General features: G+C 43.6%; 1 protein-coding gene across 1 annotated transcript in view; it reads right to left on the reverse strand.

Annotated features, from left to right (window-relative positions):
• Positions 1 to 25,772, reverse strand: part of ALG14 (ALG14 UDP-N-acetylglucosaminyltransferase subunit) — a 260,079-nt gene that overhangs the window by 190,184 nt on the left and 44,123 nt on the right. The window contains exon 3 of the mRNA XM_085601494.1: positions 3,151 to 3,273. Within this exon, the coding sequence (XP_085457620.1) occupies positions 3,151 to 3,273 (123 nt within the window). The remainder of the gene's footprint in view (positions 1 to 3,150; positions 3,274 to 25,772) is intronic.

Genomic DNA, 25,772 nt, shown 5'->3' on the forward strand with positions numbered 1-25,772 from the left:
TACGCTCCAAAAAATGTTGTCATCTGACAGGATTTCCTCTTCATCTGGTGAATATAAGTTTGCATTAAAACCTCCAGTCAAAACTATGTTCAAAGCTGGGTCAGCCCATCGTAAGTCCGAGATGGTTTTAATTAGAAGGCCATTATCTTTTTTTTTTTTTTTTTGGAGCCGTTGGTTGTGTGTAATAGTTAATCACTATTACTGATGTCTTCTTTCCCAAACGATGATACACAAGTTTAATAAGTTGAATACTAGGAACTGGAGATTTCAGCTGTTCTGATGTGATATTTAGAGCTAATGATACATAGACTTGCCAAACCACTTTTTGCACAGCCGTATTGTTTACATTTTTCTGCTACAACTTTATAGTGGGTAAAACCAACTACAGGGAGCTCTTCCAATGCCCATACCTCCTGTAAGGCAATTATATCACAGGTGTCCCACTCGTGAAGAGGAAGGCCCTCTTTGAGGAGCTTTTTTGCTCCAGATATATTCCAGGACAACATGTGGATAGCACCTTCTTGAAAATTGCTCACTTTATCTTTACTTTGTCAGTCTCTCTTCCTATTGGCAAGAGTGCATGGAAGCCACTGCCATTGATTTAAGCTCTAGTGATAACTACCACAACTTTAACCAAAACATCCCAAAACTTTCCCCCAACTTTAATTACCCAATTGGTGGACAGATTTCATAAGCTTCAAAACTGTAGGAGAGTGGTTTAACCTCAAGCTGATGGGCTGTTGGGAGACCAAAAAGGACAAATATCCGAAAGAGTCAAGAGGACTTAGTGAGAGAGGAGGTGAACCCAGGTGAAAGCTGAAAAAGGATGCAATGCTTCCCAAGAGGGCCAAATGAGACAACAATGAAGGTCCTGGCACACTACAACAGATGCTGCACGATGAAACACAGCGTGAAACAGTGTTAAAATGGGAAACCAAGAGAAGAGAGGTGCTGTACTGGCGCCAGTGGATTCTCTTTTTCCCTGATCTCAATCCGGCAACTGTTGTCAAAAGGAAACACATGCAGTGACTGAGGAAAGACTTTGCTGACGTAGGCGCCCAGACTTGTGTGATGTATCCTGCCAGACTGCAGGTGGTTTTTTGAGATTGTTTTCGCAGTTCACTGATGTGGATCCTACCTCTCACTACTTGAAAAATAAATGTACTAAAGAGGGAAAGGGAGAAAGCGGGGAAAAAATGTATGCACTTTATTATTTATTCCTTGCAAATTGGACTGTGCTCTGCACAACCCAATTCGCTTGATAGTCACCTTCTCTCATTTGTCTCTATCAAGGACAAAGAGTGAGTAGATTACAGTGCTCATCAAACACTAAAATTAGAGAAGACATCTTGTTATTCCTTTACAAGGTTTAATGTATTGCTCCAGCAACTGTACTAATGAAATGAATTGTAAAAAAATATCCGTGCTCTAGTACAGAGTTCTCCAATGTCGGTCCTGGACAGCCAGATCCATGCGCGATTTTTAAGACAACTACATTTATCTAAATGGGGATATGCTAAAAATCTGACATGGATCCAGGCCTCTGGGACTGGCACTGGAGAACCCTGCCCTAGTACAGGGTATTTGCACTATGCCATTGGCCATTGCATCCATGTTATAATCTGACTCGGTGACCGTAATAATCTAATAAAATATGACCAATCAGTAATTGCTGCTGAATAACATTTTGAATATTATTTGCTGAATGCGAGTAGTTTCCTTTAATCTCTTGTACCTCTAATGTAATGAACTCATTTTGTATCATTGCTTAGGTGTGCAAAAAATGTAGCCACGTATACATGGTGACAATGTGCCTTTAATAGCTGAATGGCTTCTTAGGCTGCACACTTTGTCTTTTACTTGCCACAACCGAGGATGATGGAGGCCATGGGTGGAGCTAGTGGTGGCCACAACTGGAGCAGGCGGGACACAGCTGCAGTTAGTAGAATACTTTATTTCGATTACCAAGAACCAGCAAAGTGTACGTACAATAATACAATAAAATGTCTAAAAAAATAAGTAAATTAATAAATAAAATTGCATATGCCCAAGTCGGTTTAAAAAGTATTTCCCTATCTGTACAAGTCTAAAATCTCACTAAATGCACTTTTATTTTCTTTAAGTAATCAATTAACACAGAAACAGCTTAAACTGAGTGAAAATAATTAATTATCAGGAGATTAAAACCTCAGGGAGCTTTAAAACGTTATAATTGTGCATTAGTATATAGTCCAGAGGTTGTGGTTATAATTAGTGCAGAGCATGTTTCAACGTACTATTTCCTTTAAGATTTTACTGCGCCTATGCCAAACAGCTTGTAACAATGTTCTAACAGCTGCAGTTGATGAGGGTGCTACTGGGGAATAGCTGGAGTAAAAACTAGGGATGCCTTGAAACATGTTTCGGATCGCAGGATGTTGGGAACTCAGTCTTGGGTTTTGTTAGGCCTCTGGGTTCCCACTGCACATCACAAAGGTATCGGATTGTTTCCCCTTTCCGTGTGGGTGGTCTCTGTATTCTGTTTGGTAGATGGTGTCTGTTTGTGTGAGAGGAGTGGTTATCGGTATCTCACCTTTGTGAGTTATTTAAATGTGATTCACTCCGTTTATGACGTCATTCCATTGCATGTTTCTGTGGCACTTTAGTGAATGGTTGTTGGTGGTGGTTGGGACAGGTGGTTTGATATATGTAGCTGAAGCACCATTTTAATGTAGTGGGTCTTATTGTCTTGAGTGATCTCTTCTGTGTGTCCTGCGTGTGATTGCCCATTACTTCATAGCTGCAGTATGTTCACTCTTTGCCCGCTCTTGTTTGTAGTGGTGTGCAACCTTGGTGTGTCAGTCATTTCCCTTTTTCCGCTCTTTTACTTTTGAAAAAAACTTTGATGCAATTCTTTGAATTCTTTCACATTTTTGCGGAGCTCCAGAACGCTCCATGAAATAGCACCTTTAACTAGAATCTAAACAAGAACTAATAATAAAAAGGTAAATTAATTTAGATCGAGAAATAGCATAATATATATAACCTGTAGATGTAATGAGAATGTCCACTCTACACAGAATTCTAAAGCAGGCTAAGCGCTGTTCTCATTTACAATAAGAATCACACTGTAGACTCCTTCAAATCGGACGACATAAAAAACGTACGTACCACATCCGGCCTCAGCTTAAAAGTTAGAAGAAGGGAGTAGAACATGGCGTGCATCGTGGTCACCACAGAGGAGCTCCATGACTGAAGAACCTCGCGACTCCTCGGAATGCGATGAATAGAATACTGCAAGTCAACGCATGAAAAAACATTGTTATAACACATTGGCTCATTGGGTCCCAGGGACCCTAAACCACAGAAGCAAAAAAAGTGGTGTACAGCCGAGGGGCGGAGAGTGGTAAAGAGTCGTGTAGAGTGTCATGGTGGGTTGTGGTGTAGAGTATGGGGGGCAGTGTCTGGGTGTAGAGTGTTGGGGTGCAGAGTGTCGGGGTGCAGAATGTTGTGGGATCGCGGTGCAGAGTGTCGTCGTGGGGCATAGAGTGGAGGGACAGAGTGGAGGGACATAGAGAGGAGGCATGCAGAAAGGAGTAGTGGAGTGGCATAGAGTGTCAGAGTGGTGTACAGTGGAGTGTGGTAGTAGAGTGAAGTAAAGTGCATAGAGTAGAGTGGTGTAGCGCAGAGGGGAGTAGTGTCGTATAGTGGTGTAGAGTGAAGGTGAATGGAGTAGCATAGAGAGGAGGAACAGTGTCGTAGAGTTCAGTGGAATAGTGAGTGGTGTAGAGTGAAGTGGCATAGAGTGAAATGGAGTAAAGTGTTGTATAATGGAATAAAGTGCAGTAGACTGGAGTGGTGTGGAGTGACGCAGAGTGGATTAAAGTGTTGTAAAGTGGAGTGGCATAAAGTGGTGTACAGTCTAGTGATGTGGAGTAGAGTGTCGTAAAGTGGATTGTAATAAAGTAGAGGGGCGTAGAGTGGAATTGGGTGTCACAGAGTGCAGTGGCAGAGTGTCGTAGAGTGGGGTGTCATAGTGCCGTGCAGTGCCATGGTGTAGAGTGGAATTGTGAAGAAGAGTGTTGTAGAGTGGAGTGATGTACAGTGGAATGGCGTAGAGTGGAGTAAAGTAATGTGGAGTGACATAGAGGGAACTGTGTAGTGTGTGGTGGTGTAGAGTGGCATAGAGTTGAGTGGCATTGTGTGTCGTAGAGTGGAGTGACAGAGTGGAGTGGCATAGAGTGTCGTAGAGTTAGGTGGCATCGAGTGAAGTACTGTGGAGTAGCATAGAGTGAAGTAGTGGATTAGATTGGAGTAGACTTTAGATTGTCATAGAGTGAAGTGGAGTGTCGTAGAGTGGAGTGTAGTGAAGTAAAGGGGCATGGAGTGTAATGGCAGAGTAGCATAGAGTGGAGTAGTTGAGTAGAGTGGGGTAGAGTGCGGTGGCGTAGAGTGGAGTAGAGTGTCAGAGTGGAGTAGCATTGAGGGAATTGCATAGAGGGGAGAAGTGTGTTGTAGGGTGGAAGGGCATCAAGTGGTGCGGCGTAGAGTGGCATGGAGTGCCGAGAGTGGAGAGTTGTAGAGTGAAGGGGCATATAGTGGAATGTACTGGAGTTAAGGATCATAGAGTGAAAAAGCACAGAGTGGAGGAGCACAGATTTGAGTAAAGTGTTGTAGAGTGGCATGTCGTACAGTGAAGTGACGTGGCGTGGAGTGGCATGTCATAGAGTGGAGTAGAGTAAAGTGTGGAAGAGTGAAGTGGAGTGTCATAGAGTAGAGTAGAGTGACCGAGAGTGAAGTGGCATAGAGTGGAGTAGTGTTGAGTAGAGTGAAGTGGCAGAGAGTGCTATAGAGTGGAGTGTTGGATCATGGAATAGAGAGTTGTGGAGTTGAGTATCTTAGAGTGGAGTGTCGTAGAGCGTAGTTTCGTAGAGTGGAGTGTCGTAGAGCGGAGTGTCGTAGAGCGGAGTGTCGAAGTGGGATAGAGTGGAGTGCCGTGGAATGGACTTTCATAGAGCAGAGTGTCGTAGAGTGGCATAGAGTGGCGTAGGGTGCAGTGGCATAAAGTGGAGCATGCATAGTGTGGTAGTGCACTGCCATTACATACAACACATTTTAAATTGAAATAACAATTACAATTGCACAAACAATTTTTACCGATAAAAGTTTACAGTACAAAAACGATAAAGTGTGGAAATTGCATCACCTAGTGTATTGATTTGTTTTGATCGCATAAAAATATTTGTTTCCACCAACATTCAGAATTACAAAAAAAGTGCTTCATTGCACAGATCATTTACAGAAATTTAAATGTAGTTGTGTGCTAGAAAAAAAACTTTCTTCTCCCACCCCCAGTATCCAGCACGATTGTCACATAAATCCGCTCACTTTGAAGTCAGTGAAAGAAAAGTAAACACCAAGATCCCTCAGAAGATAGAGCCTGACATTTGACCTTTGTCTTTGAATGCATAGCAAATGTGTCAAGATAAAAACATCTCCCGGGGCCACTAAATAAAATGAAGGGGAGGGGGACCTCATCCCCAGGGACTGGCACATTATTTTAGGAGGAGGGGGCACGTGAACCCCTACCCAGGCCTCTTTTGTCCCCAGGGACCTCATCTCCTGGGGCCTGGTGTATTTTCTAGGGGATGGGGGACACAGACACCTCTCCCGGCCCTGCTTTTGGCCCCAGGAATCTTATCCCCGGGACCCGGCAAAATATTCAATGGGGAAGGGGGGGGGCATGTGGACCCCTGCCCAGGGCTGATTTCGGCCACAAGGACCCCATTCCTCAGGGCTTCGCTCAACAAAGGTTGGCCACACTGTTGTTGGGGGCCATGGGGAGAAACTCAAGGCCCAGTGACCCCAACTGACTCCCCGCATCCAGAGGGAGCTAGCATTGCTCCCGCCGCAGGCAGCAGCCAATTATGCTGCTCCCTGTGGGCGGGAGCAAAAGTTTGATCTGTTTCACTGCCCACATCACTGTGGGCAGGGAAACAGATCTAAAGTACGCTCCCAACGGGTGGGAGCATTTTTCAAGCTCCCACCAGCTCAGAATGGGCTTGGTGTTTGCTCCCGCCTGGCGGGAGATTTGACATTGCTTCCACCAAGTGAGAGAAAACATAGGTTACCCTGCCCATATCGGTGCGGGCAGGGAAAGCGCTATCTCCCAGGGGTGGGCTCCCCGGGACATAGCCTGAGACCCGGCCCTAGGGGATGAGGTCCCCAGGCCCCTTAAAATACAGAAACAACAGTTGATGGACAGAATGCAGAACAATGTCTTACATTCACCCCAGTACAGAGATCTGGGCCTAAATCCATCATTTTTTTGCTCACCATGCTGTTCCAGTTTGAACCCAGCCATATGTAAATCAGTCTTGACCCTGTGCCTCATAGGAACAGTCCAGCCCGATCTGCCAAGTCAGATCCTCCCTGGACTGGAAACAAGCATCCTAGGACCGGTTTCGGGGTTTCACCCCTCTCCAGCCAGGATGGCTTGTTTCCAGTGGCATGGAGAGCACGGGACCCACGTCTGGGCATATCCTTCCAACTCGGGTGAGAAATGCAAACACAACAGTTGATGGACAGAATGCAGAACAATGTCATACATTCACGTTAGTACAGAGATCTGAGCCTAAATCCATAATTTTTTCACCCTAAGTGGGATGGGTATGCCCAGACGTGGGTCCCTTGCTCACTGTTTAAGAAATAGGGTTAATGCTGTTCCTCTGGAATAAAGTTTTTAGGAGAGTTAAAGAGAAGGTTGGATCCAACTAAATCCACATGGTGTCTATAATTGGGAATCCATTTGTTGGATTGTGGTGCCCTCACACACCCTAGCGGGTGTCATGCTTCATCATATGGGCTGCTCCTCGTCGGGTCGGCGGTGCAATACCCAACGGGCTCCCTTTAAAAGGGGCGCTTTGTCGGGGATCTTCTTTCCAACTGCCGTATGGTGAAGTGCGGGTGTGGGGCACAGATAGTGTAGATGTGTGATGGTGATTTAAAATAGGGTTAGGAGTGCCTGGTAGGAATTAATTTTATTCTGGGGGCCTGCTACCCTAGTTAAAAATGTGTGAACATGGCACTAGTCCGAGAATAATGCCTCTTGTTAGAGTGTCGTCTGTTCAAAAATGTGTAATGGTCAACATGTTTCTCGTATTGAGTTGATGTACTCGCGATTCGTCAGAACCAGAAATCAGAAAAAGGAACTATCTACATCTAAAAACTACTGGTATTAAGGTGTGTAGTGAGTCAAGTATTACTTGAGTATAGTACCTGTTGTGATCAGGAGCTACCCTATTCAGTAATTTTCCAGATATCAACAGTACTCGGTGGATTGTACATGAGTTAGAGTTCCTCTGTAAGTAGGAATCTTGTTAACTCACGCTACTCCTTGTGACCTACCCGTTCCACCGAGGCTCACTGTGCCACTGGATTCAAGCTAGCCTGGCTGATGAAGGGTAATACCCAGAAACCGGTCCCAGGATGCTTGTTTCCAGTCCAGTGAGGACCTGGCTTGGCAGTTCGGTCTGGACTGTTCCCATGAGGCACAGGGTCAAGACTGATTTGCATATGGCTGGGTCTAAACTGGGGTGGCATGGTGAGCAAAAGAACAATGGATTTAACCCAAATCTCTTGACTGGGGGTGAATGTATGATTTATTCAGCATTCCGTTCATCATTTGCATAGCACTTTTCACCCTAAGTGGGATGGGTATACCCAGACGTGAGTCCCTTGCTCACTGTGCCACTGGATTCAAGCCAGCCTGGGTGATGAAGGGTAATACCAAGAAACCGGTCCCAGGATGCTTGTTTCTGGTCCAATGAGGACCTGGCTTGGTAGTTCGGTCTGGACTGTTCCCATGAGGCACAGGGTCAAGACTGATTTGCATATGGCTGGGTCTAAACAGGGGTGGCATGGTGAGCAAAAGAGCGATGGATTTAACCCAGATCTCTTGACGGGGGGAGAATGTATGATTTATTCAGCATTCCGCCCATCATTTGTTTGCATAGTACTTGTCACCCTAAGTGGGATGGTATGCCCACCCTTAAAATACAGGGCTGGCGCCAGGGAATGGGGATCCTGTGACCGAACTTGGCCCAGGAGGAGGGCAAGGTGCCCCCTTTACAAATGCGGCTGCACCGTAGGGGATGGGGTCCCTGGGGTCAAAAGTGGACCGGGAGGGTGAGCTGCGTGCCCCTCCCCCTTTACAAATGCAACTGGGCCTGGGGGGATGGGGTCCCCAGGGCTGAACATGGCCTAGGGAGGGGGAGCATGCCCACATCCTGCAGAAAATTGTACCAGGCTATAGGGTATAGGGTCCCCGGGGCTAAAACCGGAGACAGTGTTTTTTTTTTTTTGTTTTTTTGTGAATTTGCAGGATATATATATATATATTTATTTTTTTAAACATGTTTGGCCCCACCACTGACCCCACCACCAGGCCTAGGAAGTCAGGGTATTCCTACCCTATACCCTAGTGTCATTTTGTCATTTTTTCATTAGGACTCATGACAGAGTCTCGAGCGCTAAGATGGCTGCCACCACTTTCTGGTTGAGGTGGTGGCAACCAATCAGATCTCAGTTTGAGATCTGTCGGGATCCGCGGAGCCTCCATGTCCCTAGATATACTAAGTTTTTGAGCATTAATTGCTCAAAAACTACTGAACGGATTTACAACAAAACACAAAAAAACACCCTTTCTGGACCTGGATCTAGGGGCTCATTATGATTCGGGAAGGACCGCCACCGCCGGGCCGGCGGTGGCGGTCCCTCCGCCATCTGATTCCCATTTACCCCCGCCATCCTAATGACGGGGGGAATCGGTTTGTGACCGCAGCGGTCACAAAGACCGCCCTCCACACTTCCGCCACAGGCAATCGTCATGATTGCCTGGCGGAGCGGTCAGCATTTGTAAAATGGCAGTGGTGCCTAGCAGGCACCACCGGCCAGATTACAATGCTGGCGTCAGCCGGCCTTTCCATGGCGGTGGAACCGCCATGGAAAGGCTGGCGGAGGCTGGGTTCGAGGGCGCATTGCGGGCCCCCTCTGTGTGGGGGGAGGGTGTATGTGCACTATGGGGGACCCATTGTACCCCCCTACCTTTCCATGCACAAGGTGGCAGGCACCACGTGTGCCTGCCACGTTGTGCATGGAAATGCACTACATGGCATTTTGGCATTGCGAACGTTGCTGCAGCCAGAAGCACCATCCGCAATGATCAGGGCCCTGGATGCGCCCGCCATAGTGGCGGGCACATCCTAATTCAATCAGCGGGACCGTTGCCTTACCGGCGGGCGGTCCCTGCACCGCAACGATGGCAGGCGGACTGATGTCTGCCCGCCATAATAATGAGCCCCTAGGTTTCTTCCAAATTTGGTGTAAATCCATTCAGCGGTTTAGGCTGTAGCTGTGTCTAAAGTTCCTATAGGAAGATGAATGGGGAAAATAAGTTTTGGGCCCTCCTTTTTTCTCCCCATCCTACCCCCCACACACACGTGGCAGATCATCCCGAAACTTTCCATGCGCCAACTAGGCAAAAAAAGCACTTTTTTAAAAGTTTCATGGAGATTTGAGAAACGGCGCCAAAGTTATTAGAAATATTTTAAAAAATGCCTTTCCTAAGGAAACACGAATTCATGAACTCACAACAAATTCATCAGGTATATATCTGAATATACCAGCAGAAAAATGTGGGGGCAGTCGTAATGATGGAAATAATCATAATTACGATTTGTGCAGTGTCTGCAGTTATTGCTCGAGAAACACTGTGTTTGAAAAAATATATACCTACATTGGCACTTAAAAACCATCATTGTGCCTCACTGTTTACCCCTGGGGTCCCTGAGAGCTGCATCCATGCCATATTTTAAGGATAATGAACCACTAAGTAAATGATTTTCACTTAGATCCATTGTATGTAAATGCATCATATGAGGATACCCCGACAACCGAGCATGGATGGATCCGGCAACCAGATTTATATTTAACAAGCCTGCCTAACAGGTTACCAGAAAACAAAGTCTAAAACATTTTTACTGTCCAGGGAACTTGTGCCTGCCACCCCACCCACCCAGGCCCGGTTCCAGAGTTTGGGATCTGGGAGGGCCATGGAGAAGCATGGGTGGGCCAGAGTCAACCAAGTGTCTGAGAGCTGCGTCTGGGCATGCTGGATGATCTTATACGGATGTGAGCTGCATACCCTACATACTACCAGGTTCGATCTTATAGGTTTCAACGGTGTATTTACTGAGGTTTAAACCTATGGGCTTGATCTCTTCTCCTCACTCTACCTCACCATCCTTTTTCTCATGATTTCACCTTGCTGTCCCACTCACCTAAACCTCTACTTCCTCCTAACCTATTCTCTTCACCTCATGCTAGTTTCTTTCCAAAATATCCACTTGTTTCCCTACTGTGCCTTATGCTTTCTTCACTTAAATTCATATCACTCTCACCTCAACCTCCTCTCTTTCCGCCTCACCCGAGAATCACTCTCACCTGACTTCACCATCCTTCCACTGCATCAACTTACTCACTCCACTGCCCCCTTCCATTGCCACCTCAACCTTCGCTCTCCCTGCCCCCCTTAGCTCTCCACCTCACTCTTCTCTCTTTTCCTCATTGTCCTTTTTCCCTAGCCCTTTTCTTGCTTCTTCAGCCCATCACACTTCCTTTCACTTCTCTCTCTTTGACTCACCTTCTTCTCTCTCTCACCAGCTTCTTTTTTTCCTCACTATGCCCCTCTGGCTCAACTTCCACCCTATTACCCTCCTGTCTCTCTACTTCACCCTCCCCTCTCTTCACCTCACCCTGCACTCCCTGCCTCACCTGCTTCTGTCAGGCTCACCTTCACAGCTGCTGCCTATGGGGTTATGATTTTGTGTATGTGAAGGATGAGGGGAGAGTATGTGTTTGTGTGGGTGCATGAATGTGCATAATCAGGCCTGGCAGTTACACTAGTAACTCTCCAAATTCTAAACAGTGGCAGCACTCAGACCTGGATTATATAGTGCATACATGAGATCTGCAAAGACCTGGGGTTATGCATATTTTAACAAAATAAGTGAGGTAACAATTGGAAGAGTAATCAAAGGTGGCAATGTAAGCAGACATCAAATGTGGGTCTGTTTCTACTAATATCTACTCATTGTGCCAAGAGTACATCTTCAAAGGTTGACGACTGGACTTGTAATTTGACAACTACTTTCTCAACCACCATATTGCTGTCAGTCTTATGAACAGAATGTATCTTAAGGGAACAAAGAGGAAATCTCTCATCTCTTGGAAGAAAAATCCTCTCCATGCGGCCACCGCTCAGAAACGTTTCAGCAAAACTGTGAATCTGTGAAAGTGCAGGTTGGGGTCCCTCTAATGCTCTGGAGTGCTTGAGGACAGGTTTTCAAAAATTTCCAAACTGTTCTGGTGCCCAAACAACCACAGGAGTACACTTCTATTGCCACATGGATCTCAGGGGAAGGCACTTAGAGACTCCCAGTGTGTCAGGCAGAGACCACCTGCCAAGTTCAGTCCAGGTCCAGTAGCCACTGGTCAGCTGGGTATTTCGATAAAAAGGCCTCTTGTAGCTTGTTGTGTCTCTGTAGCAACATAGAATGTCAGCCAACATACCCTGGTTCTTTGTCCTGGATACAAAAGGGATCCGCTCTAGTTCTACAAGGCTCCTCTAAGGTTACAGACAGCAGGTCCGGTCCTCTTCTGATCTTCGACTGCTACAGACAGTGTTGTGAGGAGGGGGCCATGGGTGATACATTTATGATTGGCTGTAGCTAGTGGGTGGGGGCTACTCCTGTTTTAATGTTTTAATCTGGTCTCTGTTTATCTGTTTAGACAGCCAGGCCTGCCACAGTGAAAATAGCTTTTGGGGCCTTGTTACTTCCTATGAACCTGGTGACGCTAATTTGTTATGTATAGAATGCCATGCACTCTACCTTGTGGGCTACAAGGCCTATACAGAGGAGGCGTTTTCACATTTACACGGAGATCTTTGCCTGTCAAAAGGGTTATTTTAACAGGTTACATTGCAGGTGTTACACTGCAGCAATCAGGCTGCAATTGTAGGTTCGGAAAGATTTGGAAAAGATTAGAACCCATCAAACTATTAGGGAATCTAATAATTTCAGTTTGCAATCTGGCAAGACTTACAAAGCCATGCTTCTCGCTATTAGAGATATGAAGAACCTGTTGTACCTATCAGAACAATGGCTCACTAAAATGGAGGTTCTTCAGAATTCCACGTATGAAACACAAGTTAAACGCCGTTCCACCCCAATGGAGGCAGCAAACAGAATTTACCGCCCTCGTGCGCAACTCAACTATTTGACAGACAGTGAGATATTATCCATCCTGTCTACATATGACCCTACTCCCACGTCTCACTCTAAGATAGGTGAGAGCTATATCCAAACTCTCCCAACGAATGCTGGTAGAACTTCTAAGTCTAACAATAGAAGGCTAAACGCTAGCAACCTAAAGAATGTACCATTACTGCCAGAAAAGATTATTTTGCCTATGATCAGTCCTCAAAAACACATCCGGGCCATACTACTCAACTGTCGTTCAGCGAATAAACACGCATCCGACATAGCTGACCTCATACTAAACCATGAAATTGACGTAACCATTTTAACAGAAACATGGCTTTCTGACTCGTCCTCTCCATGCTTAGACCTATTAGTTCCCCCGAACTACCGGATTTTAAGACAGGACAGATGTCACAGAATGGGAGGAGGCATTGCCTGTATACACAGATCAGACATAACCATCACAAAAATACAGGCTGACCCCTTAGAATCGTGTGAATATCTGGGCATGTCACTTAGATCGGCAGATAACCAAACCTGTAAATTACATGCAATCTACCACCCACCTGGTACTACGAACATGTTCATAGACCAGATGATGGAAATTATAACCACCAACTCTAATCTGCAATCTAATGATATCTTCCTAGGAGACTTCAACATTTACTGGGAGGATCACTCTGATAGTCAGATCGCACTGTTTAAAGCATTCCTGGAAGATGAAGGGTTAGTTCAAGGATGTCAACTCCCTACCCACTCTAAAGGCTCCACACTAGATTGGATATTAGCAAAAGAGAAAGCGATCCAGAAAATTGTAATCACCCCTTGTGATTGGTCTGACCACCACATAATCTCATTTGAAATTCCCTTCAGAAAAACCAAATCGACCGCACAATCTATTTAACCAAAAAAATGGACCCGGGACACCAGAAGAATTAACTTGGAAAATGCAGCAGCGCGCTGTGAAATAGATTTGCAGCCTCCTAAGAGCATGGTTGACGTCAATGACCTCACGCTGCACTATAACATGACAATGTCAAGCATTATCGAGGACATAGCCCCACTTAAACTAAAAAGAATCTCTGACAAAGACAAAAACCCGTGGTTCAATGGCGCCCTTAATGAAGAAAGAAGGTCACTAAGACTCTCAGAGCGTAAATGGCGACAACACCCTTCGTTGCCCCACTTGACCCAACTGAGACAATCCAGGAAAGCTTACAATAAAGGCATTCTAAAATCGAAGAAAGAATTTTTCAGGAAAGAACTGGATAATGCAGTAAACAGACCAAGGAAATTATTCGAGCTACTAAAAGAACAATCTAATAAATCTGCCAAATCGGCACCAACCATTACAAATACAACCTTAAACAGTGAAGATTTCTCCATTTTCTTTACAGACAAAGCCAACGCACTGGAGAGGGAGCTCAAAAAAGCAGCCGAAAGCATTGAAAGAGATAAGGACTTCTCAGTGGAACAGCAGAATCAACAAAAAATAGAAAAACCAAAAAACAATGCTCAGTGGTCAGGATTTAAGCCGGTCAGCGAACTAGACATTGCGAAGATCTTGTCAACCACTAAACCTAATAATCACTACAACGATCCCCTACCGGCAAAGTGCTGGTCTTCGATAAACCACCTGCTAATCCCATCATGGACAAAGGTCATAAACGCTTCATTGTCACAAGGCCAAATACCGGCATGCCTAAAAACTGGTCAAGTCATTCCTCTCTTAAAAAAACCTACAGAGAACCCATCTGATCCTAACAACTTCAGACCAGTAACAAATATTCCCATGCTAGCCAAAGTACTGTAAAAATGTGTCCAACAACAACTGAGTCTTCATATTTCGAAATTCAATCTTTTAAATGATTTCCAATCTGGTTTCAGACCAAACCATAATACAGAAACAGCAATTCTGCAGATAGTAGATGACGCTTTACTGGCACTCGACCATAACAAAACATGTCTCCTTATCCTGTTGGACCTGTCGTCGGCTTTCGACTCGGTGAACCATGAAAAAATAGTCGATCGGTTGAAAAACAGAATGGGTCTAGAGGGAACTGTCCTAAAATGGTTTAGATCCTTTCTCGAGAATAGATCGCAAAAATTCATAGTCAACCAAACCCTCTCAGGCCCAACCAGAAACAATATCGGAGTTCCGCAAGGGTCAACACTATCTCCGGCGCTATTTAACCTATACGTAGAACCACTAACGGATATACTACAAAAAGCGAACATTTCTTTCCACATGTACGCAGATGACACCCAGCTGTACATCAAGGTCACATCATCAGAAGAGATAAAGACCATGAACCATGCACTATCGAGAACCATCCAATGGTTAACGGCGAACCACCTGAAGCTAAACCCCCAGAAAACAGAATTCCTATCGATTACACCCCAAAAAAGCAAATCTAATATAGTAGAATGGACCAACACTATCACTGCTATAAAATGTACTCCGAAGATTGTCGACTCCACTAAATCTCTGTGAATTACTCTGGACAAAAACCTGAACATGTTTAGCACATATTAACACCATGGCAAAAAACGCCAGTTTCCATTTAAGTTACCTGCGGAAACTAAAACCATTCCTAAATAAAACAGATCTCAAAATAGCAGTTCAGGCACTGGTCATATCAAGGATTGAGTATGGTTGCACAACTCTGGCCGGGCTCCCCAAGATCTCAACAGTAAAACTGAAAGCATGTCTGAATGCTGCCACAAGACATATCTGGATCCAAAAAATTCGACCATATCACCCCTCACTTGAAAGCCCTTAACTGGCTGCCCTTCGAAGCAAGAATTCAATTCAAGTTGGCATGCATCACGCACAAAGCATTACACCACAAAACTCCAGTTTACCTCGCACAAAAACTCACGCTATCAGGAGGGTGCAGATTCTCCAGGAGCCATGCAGACCTACTATTGAAACCAGCTCGTTTTTGTAAGAAAAGAACTTACGATAGAGCATTCTCCGGGGCAGCTCCGAGAATCTGGAACGCTATCCCCCCTAACATTAGAAGAATTCCATCCATCACGGTATTCAAAAAGGAAGCAAAAGCATTTTATATGAGGAAATTTCTCCCATAAGTACACAGAGCAGTAGCTTTGTCACTGTCTACAAACCTATCATGACTATTCCATGTGCCCGCTAGCCGCTCACTAACCTTATATGGGCTTGTATATACTTGTTCAAAATGTAGCCTATGACTTTAAACTACTCTTGGTAATTCAATTGTTGACTGATGACTATATGTGTATATATTCTCAGAGGGGTCAGGCAGGGCTGTGTTCTTGCACCAACCCTGTTCTGTCTTTACGTTAACAGTGTCATAGCACATCTTGACACTGTTGTCGACAATGATGCCCCCTGTTTGGGCAGCAGGAGGGTTCCCGCCATTATGTTTGCGGATGACACCCTCCTGCTGTCGAAATCTCCAATGGGGATCCAACGGATCCTAGATGGATTTGGCCTTTTCTGCAAACAACATGGTCTTGAAATTAATACAGGAAAGACCAAGTTCATGATATTTAATCCATCACCTAAGACCAGACCTAATCCTTCTCTGAGCACTGAAAGATTGGAGAGGGTGAATACCTTTCAGTATCTGGGGGTAACTCTCCATGAGAATCTATCTTGGGAACCTCAGGTGACTAGAAGCCGGCTCAAGCTTTCTCAACTGTCAGGGGGAATTTTGAAAGTGGCAAATTCCTCTACATACAAACCTATTAGTCCGGCAGTTGAGATGTATAAAACGCAAGCAAAAGCCGCCGCATCCTACGGTGGAGAACTTTGGGGGTATAAAGTGGGTTTAGGAATTGTAAAAGTAGAGAACAATTTTATAAGGCGCCTTTTGTCCCTTCCTTGTGGCACACCCCTTCTCCCCCTAAGATTAGACTTGGGTCTACCCTCTATAAGAGAAGACCTGGAATTAATGCCACTGAGATACTGGCATAGGCTTTGGTCCACAGCCGAGCTCGAACATTATAGGCAAGAGCTCGCCCATGTCATGAACTACAATCTCTGTGATAAAATCCCGTGGCTGGTTTTTATAAAGAAAGAACTTTACCGACTAGGTCTTCCCGAACTATGGGATTCCCCCGAACAAGGCTGTTCCAGGGTGTCACGCAAACGCCTTGTGGGTATTTATAGGGAGAAAAGTTTTGCCTCCCTTGTTTCCGCTCCCAATAAAGGTATTTTGACTGTTAGATTTTTGGATTTTAAGGATTCATACCAATTCGAAGGGTTTATGGATATCATTTTCCCCATACTAGCTAGAAAATTGTTCATCCAATGGAGGCTAGGGACTCTTCCCATCAAAATATTTACCCACAACTGGGCAAAAAGGACGGATAAAATCTGCCCAGGATGTTGTATTTATGATGAGGAAGAAGCCCATATTATGTTTTTTTGTCCTGCATATAATCGACCCAGAAAATTTTGGCTAGCTCCTTTATGCAGAAATTTGGGCTTGAGGAGCTATCTCCATTCGCTTAGAATATTAAAAACGAGCACGGCACCCCACATAGTGTTTGCAGTTGCTAAATTTTTAATGGCCATGTGGCAGTTAAGGTCAAAACATCTTAAAGATTGATTCCTTTGGTTATGAACCTTAACTCTTTTTGCAATCTGAAATTCTTTTTACATAATGATGGTTTTATGTATTTTATCATGTTCTTATATCAATGTGGATGTATTTTAATAATTGTTTTTGTATCTTTTATGGCCTAATCGGCCGAAATAAAGAATTTGATTGATTGGTATATATTATCTTTTGTTGCCTAATGTTCTGTTCTAAACTTGGTAGGCATCTAATGACTTGTAACGTATATGGTTCTGTTTCACCGAAATACAGCTGTAAAGCGCTCTGATACCCTACGCAGGGTCATGTTCGCGCTATAGAAAACACTAAATAAATAAATAAAAAAGTAGGTGCGACAGTCCACAAGTGCAATTTAACTGACATTTAACTTCCAGCCCTAGGAGGACTTTCTAGACAATATAGTAGGGACTTATAGGAAATTTAAATGGGTCAATTAAGAATAAGCCAATTTAGCCACGTTTAAAAGGAGATCACAGGCACTTTATTCCTGCTTAGCAGGGGTGAGGTGCCCAGAGTTCAAAAACCAGCAAAATAGTTTCCTGACAAAAGTGACAAAATTTGAAATGATCATGCAGAAAAGGCAGATTTCAACATTGTCGCTTTTTTTTTCTTCCAGAAATGGAAGGCTGAGTAGCAAGGATTGACCTTGTGAAGCCACAGATTGTAGAAAGATCTCCACTGCAAGTGCATTTGCCCAGTATATTATCTTATCAGTTTAGAACCCGAGGGGTAACCGCTGCACTATAATTAAGGCCATCGGAATTATGTAGAGAGAGGACCAAATATGCAGTGCAATGTGGGGTAGTTTTTCTTTATTATTTTGTCATTGTTAACACTGCCTGGAGTAAAGTTTAATCTCATTAGTACCAGTTTAAAACACAACTACAGCAATGAGCAACTAAAAGATGACCAGCAAGTAAACCTTTATAAAGGGGCTTCCACTGTGCATCAACTTGTCATTGCATTTTTAGTAGCGTTTGATCTGCTTATGATGGCTTTTTGTTAAAATCTTTATTATGCAGCGATGACGGATTATGTCGCAAATGTGACAAATCCATAATTAGGCATAAAATGCTGCATCTGCAGAATACATAATTGTAGTGGCCCTGACTGCAAGACATTTCAGTCTATTTATGAGACAAAATGAGAGAAAAATGGTGCCCCAAAGGTAGTGTCTTTTCTTTAAGTTTCTTAGGAATAACGTGACAGGAGAAAGAAAATATAACAGACCACTACAAAGACCTATATCCTGAATGAATGCTCATTTTCACTTACTCCCCTTGCAATGGCAAGATTCTTCATATTGTTTCTGCCAAAAAACTGATTCTATCTCTTAATTACTGGGCGCTTGTGGTCTGGATATAGTGGGGGTGTCTCAGGTACCCCTTCAGTTTATATGTGCACATTAATAGCATCCACACTCCTGTGACGTCACCCCTCTCTCCAGGCACTTAAAGTAGCCCCTAACATTAGCGTTATAGATTAAAGCTGCACAATTACACTTTGATTGCAAGTCTGCAGGTCCGTGTGATTTTTTTTTATATATTTAACAAAAATACCAGAAGATGTTTTCTGCTTGTGCATGGGCCTTGGGTGAGCCATGGTGCTATCTTGGGTGGGCCTGGCTCACCTGGCCTACCCTCTAGAACCGGGCCTGCACCCACCTCCCTGGCTTTCAACTCTTCCAAAGAACTTCAAGCATCCCTGTAAACATTATTATTTTACAGTGTGTGTTTTAAACCTCCTGTGTAGTCATTTTTTCGCAATAAAAAGGATTCATATCCTGCACTCCTGTAGCTTCATTGTAGCACCGCATAAGAATTTAGATGAGGTCGTTTTTAAATGTAAAAGCAAAAAAAGAAGACTTTAAAATGACACTCATCTTAAATAGGACTTCAAAATTTGCAAGAATATTTGCAAGAATCCAGAAGTAGAGATTGAACTACACTTAAGCAAAAATATCTTTTAATAAGCAGTAAAGTGTATGCAGAATCACACTGTCCTTGAGCTTGGTGAGAACATAGTATAGCAACAATCAAGTTGTATTATAATATAATTCCATTACGTAGCGCTTACTAACCGAAGAGGCGTTGAAGCGCTTTACGCCGAGCAGCCCGCTGAATATGTATAGAAAGTCCGTTTTTTTTTAAAATCGTTAACAGAGGGCATGTCTGTGACAATAACTTAGAGCAGAGAACCACGCCAGCGAATGAAGCAGCAACTTTAACATGAAAATAAACTAAAAGAGAAATGTTCAAGAAAGAACTCTAGGGGATAAAAATATGCTCATCGAGAAATATAAATACGCAAGCCTGGGAGGAAAGATGTATCCAACAAGCTCACACACTGAAGAAAGAGTGGTTTGTTCACTTAGGGCGCCATCTAGCGGAAAACGAAGTTGGAACGAATTACTTAGAAACGTTTGCATTGAGGCCTTCCAATTTGACTTTTTGAAAATAATTGTATCTTTGGAGGGCCGGTTTAATTGTATTCAAAACCCCATGCCAAAGCTCTTGTAATCGTTCTCTTCTCACAATTGGCCCTAAGTGTCCAAAACAAGCCTGGTGTATTGGTGAAACAGATCACGGATAATTTTTTTATTTACAATTTTATGGCAAGGCATGTAGGCCAATATTGTTAATTTACCTTTTTATTACCACCGACACACAGCAGCAACTACGAGAATCAAAACCTTAGAATTAGAACTTTTTCAACATTCTGAAATCTTTAAAAGTCCTAAGCAAGCAGCCATCTTCCTTCCTGCTCAAGCATCAGATAAGTACACTGAGTGGGTTTTTAAGTGTTTGTAGTAAGTGATAGGAAAAAGGTATTCCTAACAAAGAACAGATACATCAATTGCGAGTTTTTAAAGTTAAAAAAAAAACTGGTTTAGGTCAGAATATTGTTTCAAAACGTTATGTTTAACTTTTTCTTTTTTTTTTGTAAATTGGGATTTAAGGATAATTAAATGCTAATAGAGTTTTACTGTTTACTCTAGGGTAAGGGTAGATGTTTAGAGATTATAGTACCTTAGTTATTTAAGCACTGGTTCGGGCAACAGGATGTTCACAAAATAAATGCAAGAGGAAGCATTGTAGAGTTACTGGCTTGTCACAACGGGTGATTTAGAATTCGTGGGTTTAATAGATGCGTATTAAAATCTTCAGGATTGGCCATTTAATTACACGGTGTTGCATTGTGGCTCTAACGGTGGTCATGTTAACGCGAGCTGGTTTTTAAAAACAGATAGAGCTTCTTCTACCCCTGTGGCCCTTGACCTTGGCTACTGCTCTTTGGGCCCTGAAGAGGTCCCAGTTAGTTCTCTAAACAGTGGATAAGAAAGGTATGAACAATAAGGATGTTAGCTTTCCTGCAATAATGAACACAAGCATAGCCATTCTCTATGGCCATTGTTCTGCTCAAGGACAGGAAAACCAATGCAGTGTTTAATGTCCAAGATGGTCTTAATTAGTTAAAGGCTCCTAGTCAGTTTCAGGGAGGAGTTTAGCGGCTTCCTGAAGCAATTAAGGAAATCCAGAGTGCCCAAAGCTGCTGTGAAGCACAAAAAAAGCCTAGCCCTGGAAACAGGGCCGGCCCTAAATAGGAACCGGATAGCACACTGGATGGAAAGAAAATCTGGTGTTTGTTGTGGGATGGATGGGGTCATTGCGATGTGACGGCAGGAGGTGTGAGGAAGATGGGAGAACGACAGGGGTTTAAAGGGGTGTTAACAATTATGTTGAGATACATTAAGGGCTGATTACAAAGTATTTATCGGGACCAGTTGAGACCATGTGGGACGGGCGATCTGCTGTTTGCATGACATTAAGTCAGGCAGCTCCCTGCTGCGCCCCTCGGAATATTGGCTCCCCGGGCCTGGGCCCATCTCGCCAAAGCCCAAGGCCGGCCTTGCCTGGAACCACAGTCTAAATAAATCAGTTGTTCATTTAGGGATAAACATGGAATGATGTGGTAGTGTGGGTGAACTGGACCTACCGGGTCTGGCTAGACCTTTGAGTTGCATTTAGTCCAAAAACAAAGTTTACAGGTAACTAGGGCCTAAACATTAATGTGAGAAACTTCGTTAGACTTCCTCACAAGGATAACAGAGAAGGCGTCCTGAAAACTCAATGTCTAAAGCCAATCCAATGGAGAACCAAGGAGTGATTTGAGCCAGTGTCTCCATCTTGAATTTTCAACAAGTAGCAGATGCTGGATGTGCCTGGGCAGATCCCCGTTAGACCATCTTCTCTGGAACAGCAAAAGAGGGAATAGTGAAGAACAGAACCAGGCCCCTCGGTGAAGACCTTGGCAGGAACTGCTAAATTTTCAGCAAGGATGCCAGAGATCTTTCTCCAATAAGTTTGATGATAAAGAAGTTATTTGCGGAAACTGAAGCTTACAAAAGCTAACAAACTTGGAAATGTGCCTTGAACGATGAAGCCCCAGTTCAGGGGCTATAGCTAAGGTATGAGTATTATTATTATTAGTCTAAATTCCTGTTCTCATTAAAAGAGAAGGACCAGATAACTCCTTTCCAGAGGCTTCCTAATACACTGATCATCGGATTGGCCAAAGCGTGGGGCTTCTGTACATGAATTCAAAGCTTTGTGTAGCATGGTGGTCATTTGACATGCCCGGACAGGCTAGGAAAGGCCACCATCTTGAGAAGCCCACCCGACATCTGTTGTTCACCACATTTTGACAGCCGGTAGTTGGAGAAGAAGTCACCACCTAGTTCGGCTCACCATTGAGTCCCTTTGCATGCTGCTTCATCCAGTCTAGCGGTCCTGCCATGACCAGTTTCTCAGCCTTTATCTCCCTCAATTGTGCTGCATCAGTGATAAGGCCGATAAACTTACTATCACCTCATCTAGATCTTGAAATTGTCTTCTGCTCGTCTTGACCTTCAAATATATATCATGGAGGCCTTTTTGGGTGCTCTTGTGTTTTTTAAGTCTCATTCTTGGAAGTGTTCTTTGCACAGAATGCATAAGCACCGAGGTAATCTAAGACATTGGAAGAGTTAGCAACTGGCTTCACTGGCAGGAACAACCCTAGTATCGCGCAGTTATGGAATTTATATAGTGCTTCAAACCCCTTACATGGTCACAAAGCACTCTGGTCCCTCTGGGATCTTAGATGTCCTTTCAGATTGGAGGGCTGAATCAAAATATGTTGGCTGTAGACTGGCCGATGAGGTAGAGTGAGGTTTGGAGACGTCCTCTAAACATAGTACAGTGATGTGTTTAATCAAGAAGTATTGTGGAGTTTGTGAGCCACAGTCATGCAGGTGAAATCTTAACATCTGTAGTGCTGTTTGTATCTAATTAGAAGCCCCCCTTCATGAGGCTCTGATGGTCGAATAAAGGATACATATGAAGCCACCCAGGAGTGACACAAGCCTAAATTCCTGAAAGCATGGTTACGTGACCAGATACTACCATATTGAGTCCACTCAGGAGCGATAATAGCTCTAAGCCCTGGAGACACAGATAGACGATACACATATGCAGATGACAGCTATTGTAAATTCAAGTGTCAGGAGACGCAGGCACCTAGCTTCATACTAGAATCACTGCTGTTGGGCACTCAGTCATGGTTGGTGTCTGACTTAATGCAACGCAAGAAGGGTAAAACCGAAGTTATCTTTAGGGAAAAGGCCAGTGCCTCCTTTACACCGAAAATCTTAGGTGCGTTCCAACAACTGATCGACAAAATTAAAATTATAGGTGCCATTTCAATGCAGAGGTCCCAATGGCTCCTCAGAAGACGTCTGCGGTTAAGAGTTACTTCTACATCAAAACCCAGTCTACCATTAAAAAAAAGAAAGGAAAAAGAATAGGTTGCTGTTATTGGTGCCTTAATTGATTAAAGGCTGGGTTATTGTAAATGCTTGTATGCGGACTATTAGTTTTATGAATTCCCCAGCTCTAGAGAGCTTAAAACACAGCTGTAAGATCCATGCTTAGTTAGGCAAGCATGACCGTCTTACTACTATTCGCAGATGCCTCTATTGGACGCCTGTGACAGCTGGTGTATGCCTCAAAATTGTTTACTTGGGCTACAAATGCCTTAACCATGTTGCACCTCTGTACTTCACCAACAAATTCTAATTTTACATTCCCAATAGGGAACTACCTAAAAACATCAGGTCTTACTCTCAGTACATACCTACATGTGGCGGTTTTCCTTCTCTGTCTAGGTTCCAATTATTTGGGACTCCCTGTCGATTGAATTAAGGTCGCCAACTGGTCTATCCAGCTTTGGGCAAAAGATATAGACTAGTTTGTTTGATCAAAAGGTTCTAGAAGACTGGTGTCAAAATACACTTTTGGGCAGTGTAGGCGTTACAAATATCATTATTCAATCAGAATACTATGTAGTCTACACCTAGGCGCGATATAAGCCCAAAACCCTGGAGGCACGGTTAAGTGACTAGATAACACCACCTAAAGTCCACCATGAGTGGCATAAGCCCAAACCCCTGGAGACACGGTTAAACAATTACAGAATACTCTATGGTGACCTCCCAAGAGAGACAAGCAAAAAACCAGGGTAATCCACCAGAAGCGATAAAGCAGCAGCCATCACACAACTAGCACCAACCAACAATAATAGAATTCCTAGGCGGGGGCAACACACAGGATTGGGCGGTGTGTACTCACAGTACTACATGGCTGAGAGGTCCACCCAGGAGCGGTGCTAGGCCAGCCAAATGGAGTTTGGAGTTAAGGAGGTATCAATTAGAGATTCTGGGGAACTAATGCATATATAATATAGTATAAACATACAAGAGAGAGGGAAAGAGGTGCAGAAAGTAACAAAAGAGTAAAAGGGTGTGAAAGAGATCTGCCTGGCCCTGATAGACTCAAACAAGGAGGTGACCACCAGAAGTCACCCTAAGCCCCACCCCCCTCACCCCCTTTACGTGGATGCTTCTGTTGGGCCGCCCTGCCAGGAGAGGTTAAATATGCTAACACCAGGCCTGAGGGGACTAGCAGGGAAAGGGAACAAAGATCCCTGCAGGTCACATGAAGTTCTCATTGGTGGCCACAACTTGGCAGGAGGGAACAACAACAGGTGTAAAAGCAAAACAAAAAACATATGGCAAAGTGCTGCAGATAAAAAAAGTCTCTTTCAGCAGCCAAAAAAACAATCAAAGTCAGATGATTAAAACTGAAAGTATATTAGGAGCAGTCCACAATAGATAGAACACAAACACATGCAGTACAGGCTACTGGTCCTAAAGAATGGATTTTCTAATAGCACATTAAACACAGAAAAGCACACTTTCGTTATTTCTTGCACATTAGCAGCAGTCCATTCCAAATAGCTCAGGAGCCAATAAGTGTCTACGGGCAAATGGGCAGACTAGAGAACTCCAGAGCTGGCCTCCTGGAAGAACAGTACTCAGTTTAAAGCGTTATGTGGGATACAGTCTGTGGAGGATGTCTTGCCATTATTGACTTCAGCAAAATAGATGGAAACTAGAGAGATGTGGTCTTGGTCCTAGGTACCAAACCTCCATGGTCGCTCCCAATTGGTGCCAAAGAAATGTCTTTGACTAGACATTCCTTTATTCTTTTGGAGGAACCGCTCGTCTTGAGCCAGTGGTTTAGCTGTAAGCATGATGTTGCGTGTGAACAGCATAAATAGGTACCGTGCCCTGGGACAAACTCCTGGAAAGTGATCATCCGAGTTGTTCGAGCCCCGTACCTGGCAGAGGTCTAACAGCTCCAGTAGCAAAGCAGGAGTCCTGTTAAGCTAGCAGAGTTGGCAAAATAATTCTGAACTCAAGTCCACTGGAATTATGTGGCAGCAAAAGAACAAATTATGCTGCGTGGTTGACTAAATTATGCAGCAAGAAAAGGCAAATTATGTGGCGCAGTGCGCCATGTTTTGTGACAGTATTAACTCATTGTTTTCTCATTTTTACACATTTAGCACTACCTGATCAAATGTTTCCTTCATTAGTATCGGTTTGACATTCAAATACAGCAATAAGCAACATAAATGTGATTAATTAAATTCCTCAACGGGCATTCTACTGTGCCACAACACGCGACAATGCCTTTTTTAGTAACTTTGGTGATATTGGTGCTAGAAACAAAATTTGATTTTGCTAAATCTGCAGATTACGGAGCAGATGATGGATTATGTTTCAAATTCATAATTATGCAGTAAATGCCACAGCCGCAAAAACCCATAATTCCAGTGGCCCTGACTATGCAGGCCTAAAAAAAATCATTAAAATGTTACTAGATCTGCAGTTCTAGTGACTTGAATAATCTACTCAACCTAAGTGTAATGTGCTTGACCCACAATCTGATCTCAAATCGTGTGATCCTAGGCAAATATTTTATTTCATAGTCGCCTTTTTCTTCATTATCAAATATGAGAGCACCCTCAAATATGTGAGTTCAGCAGGTCTGCTGTACAAAATCTTTTTATTGATTTATTAGACTAAACTTTTAGAATAAAAATCTAGCCCATATAAAGGGTACACATGACACCTCAGTTTCCTCTTGGTTCATCAATAGCATTGTCATCAGGACGGTGGCAGGAATGTTTTTAAATTCATGTTTAAAAACTCTCTCTTTTAATATACTACTAAACCATGATGTGTTAGTGCACTATCATTTACAGACCGCACATTTCCATTGAAATGGTCAGAAACTCTCCCACTAACATGTAATTTTACTGTATAAACGATAATGTGGAAATTGGGCTGAAGCAAATATTTTGCATTTGCACATTACCAAGTAAAGTGTTCTGATTTGTATTAATCCTATTCAAATATTTGTTTACATCACAGAGCAGAATAAAAAAAAATTGATTTTCCAGCTACTGAAATATTTGG

This window comes from Triturus cristatus, chromosome 4_2, assembly GCF_964204655.1.
Source record: "Triturus cristatus chromosome 4_2, aTriCri1.1, whole genome shotgun sequence".
In the NCBI taxonomy this organism is placed as follows: Eukaryota; Metazoa; Chordata; class Amphibia; order Caudata; family Salamandridae; genus Triturus; species Triturus cristatus.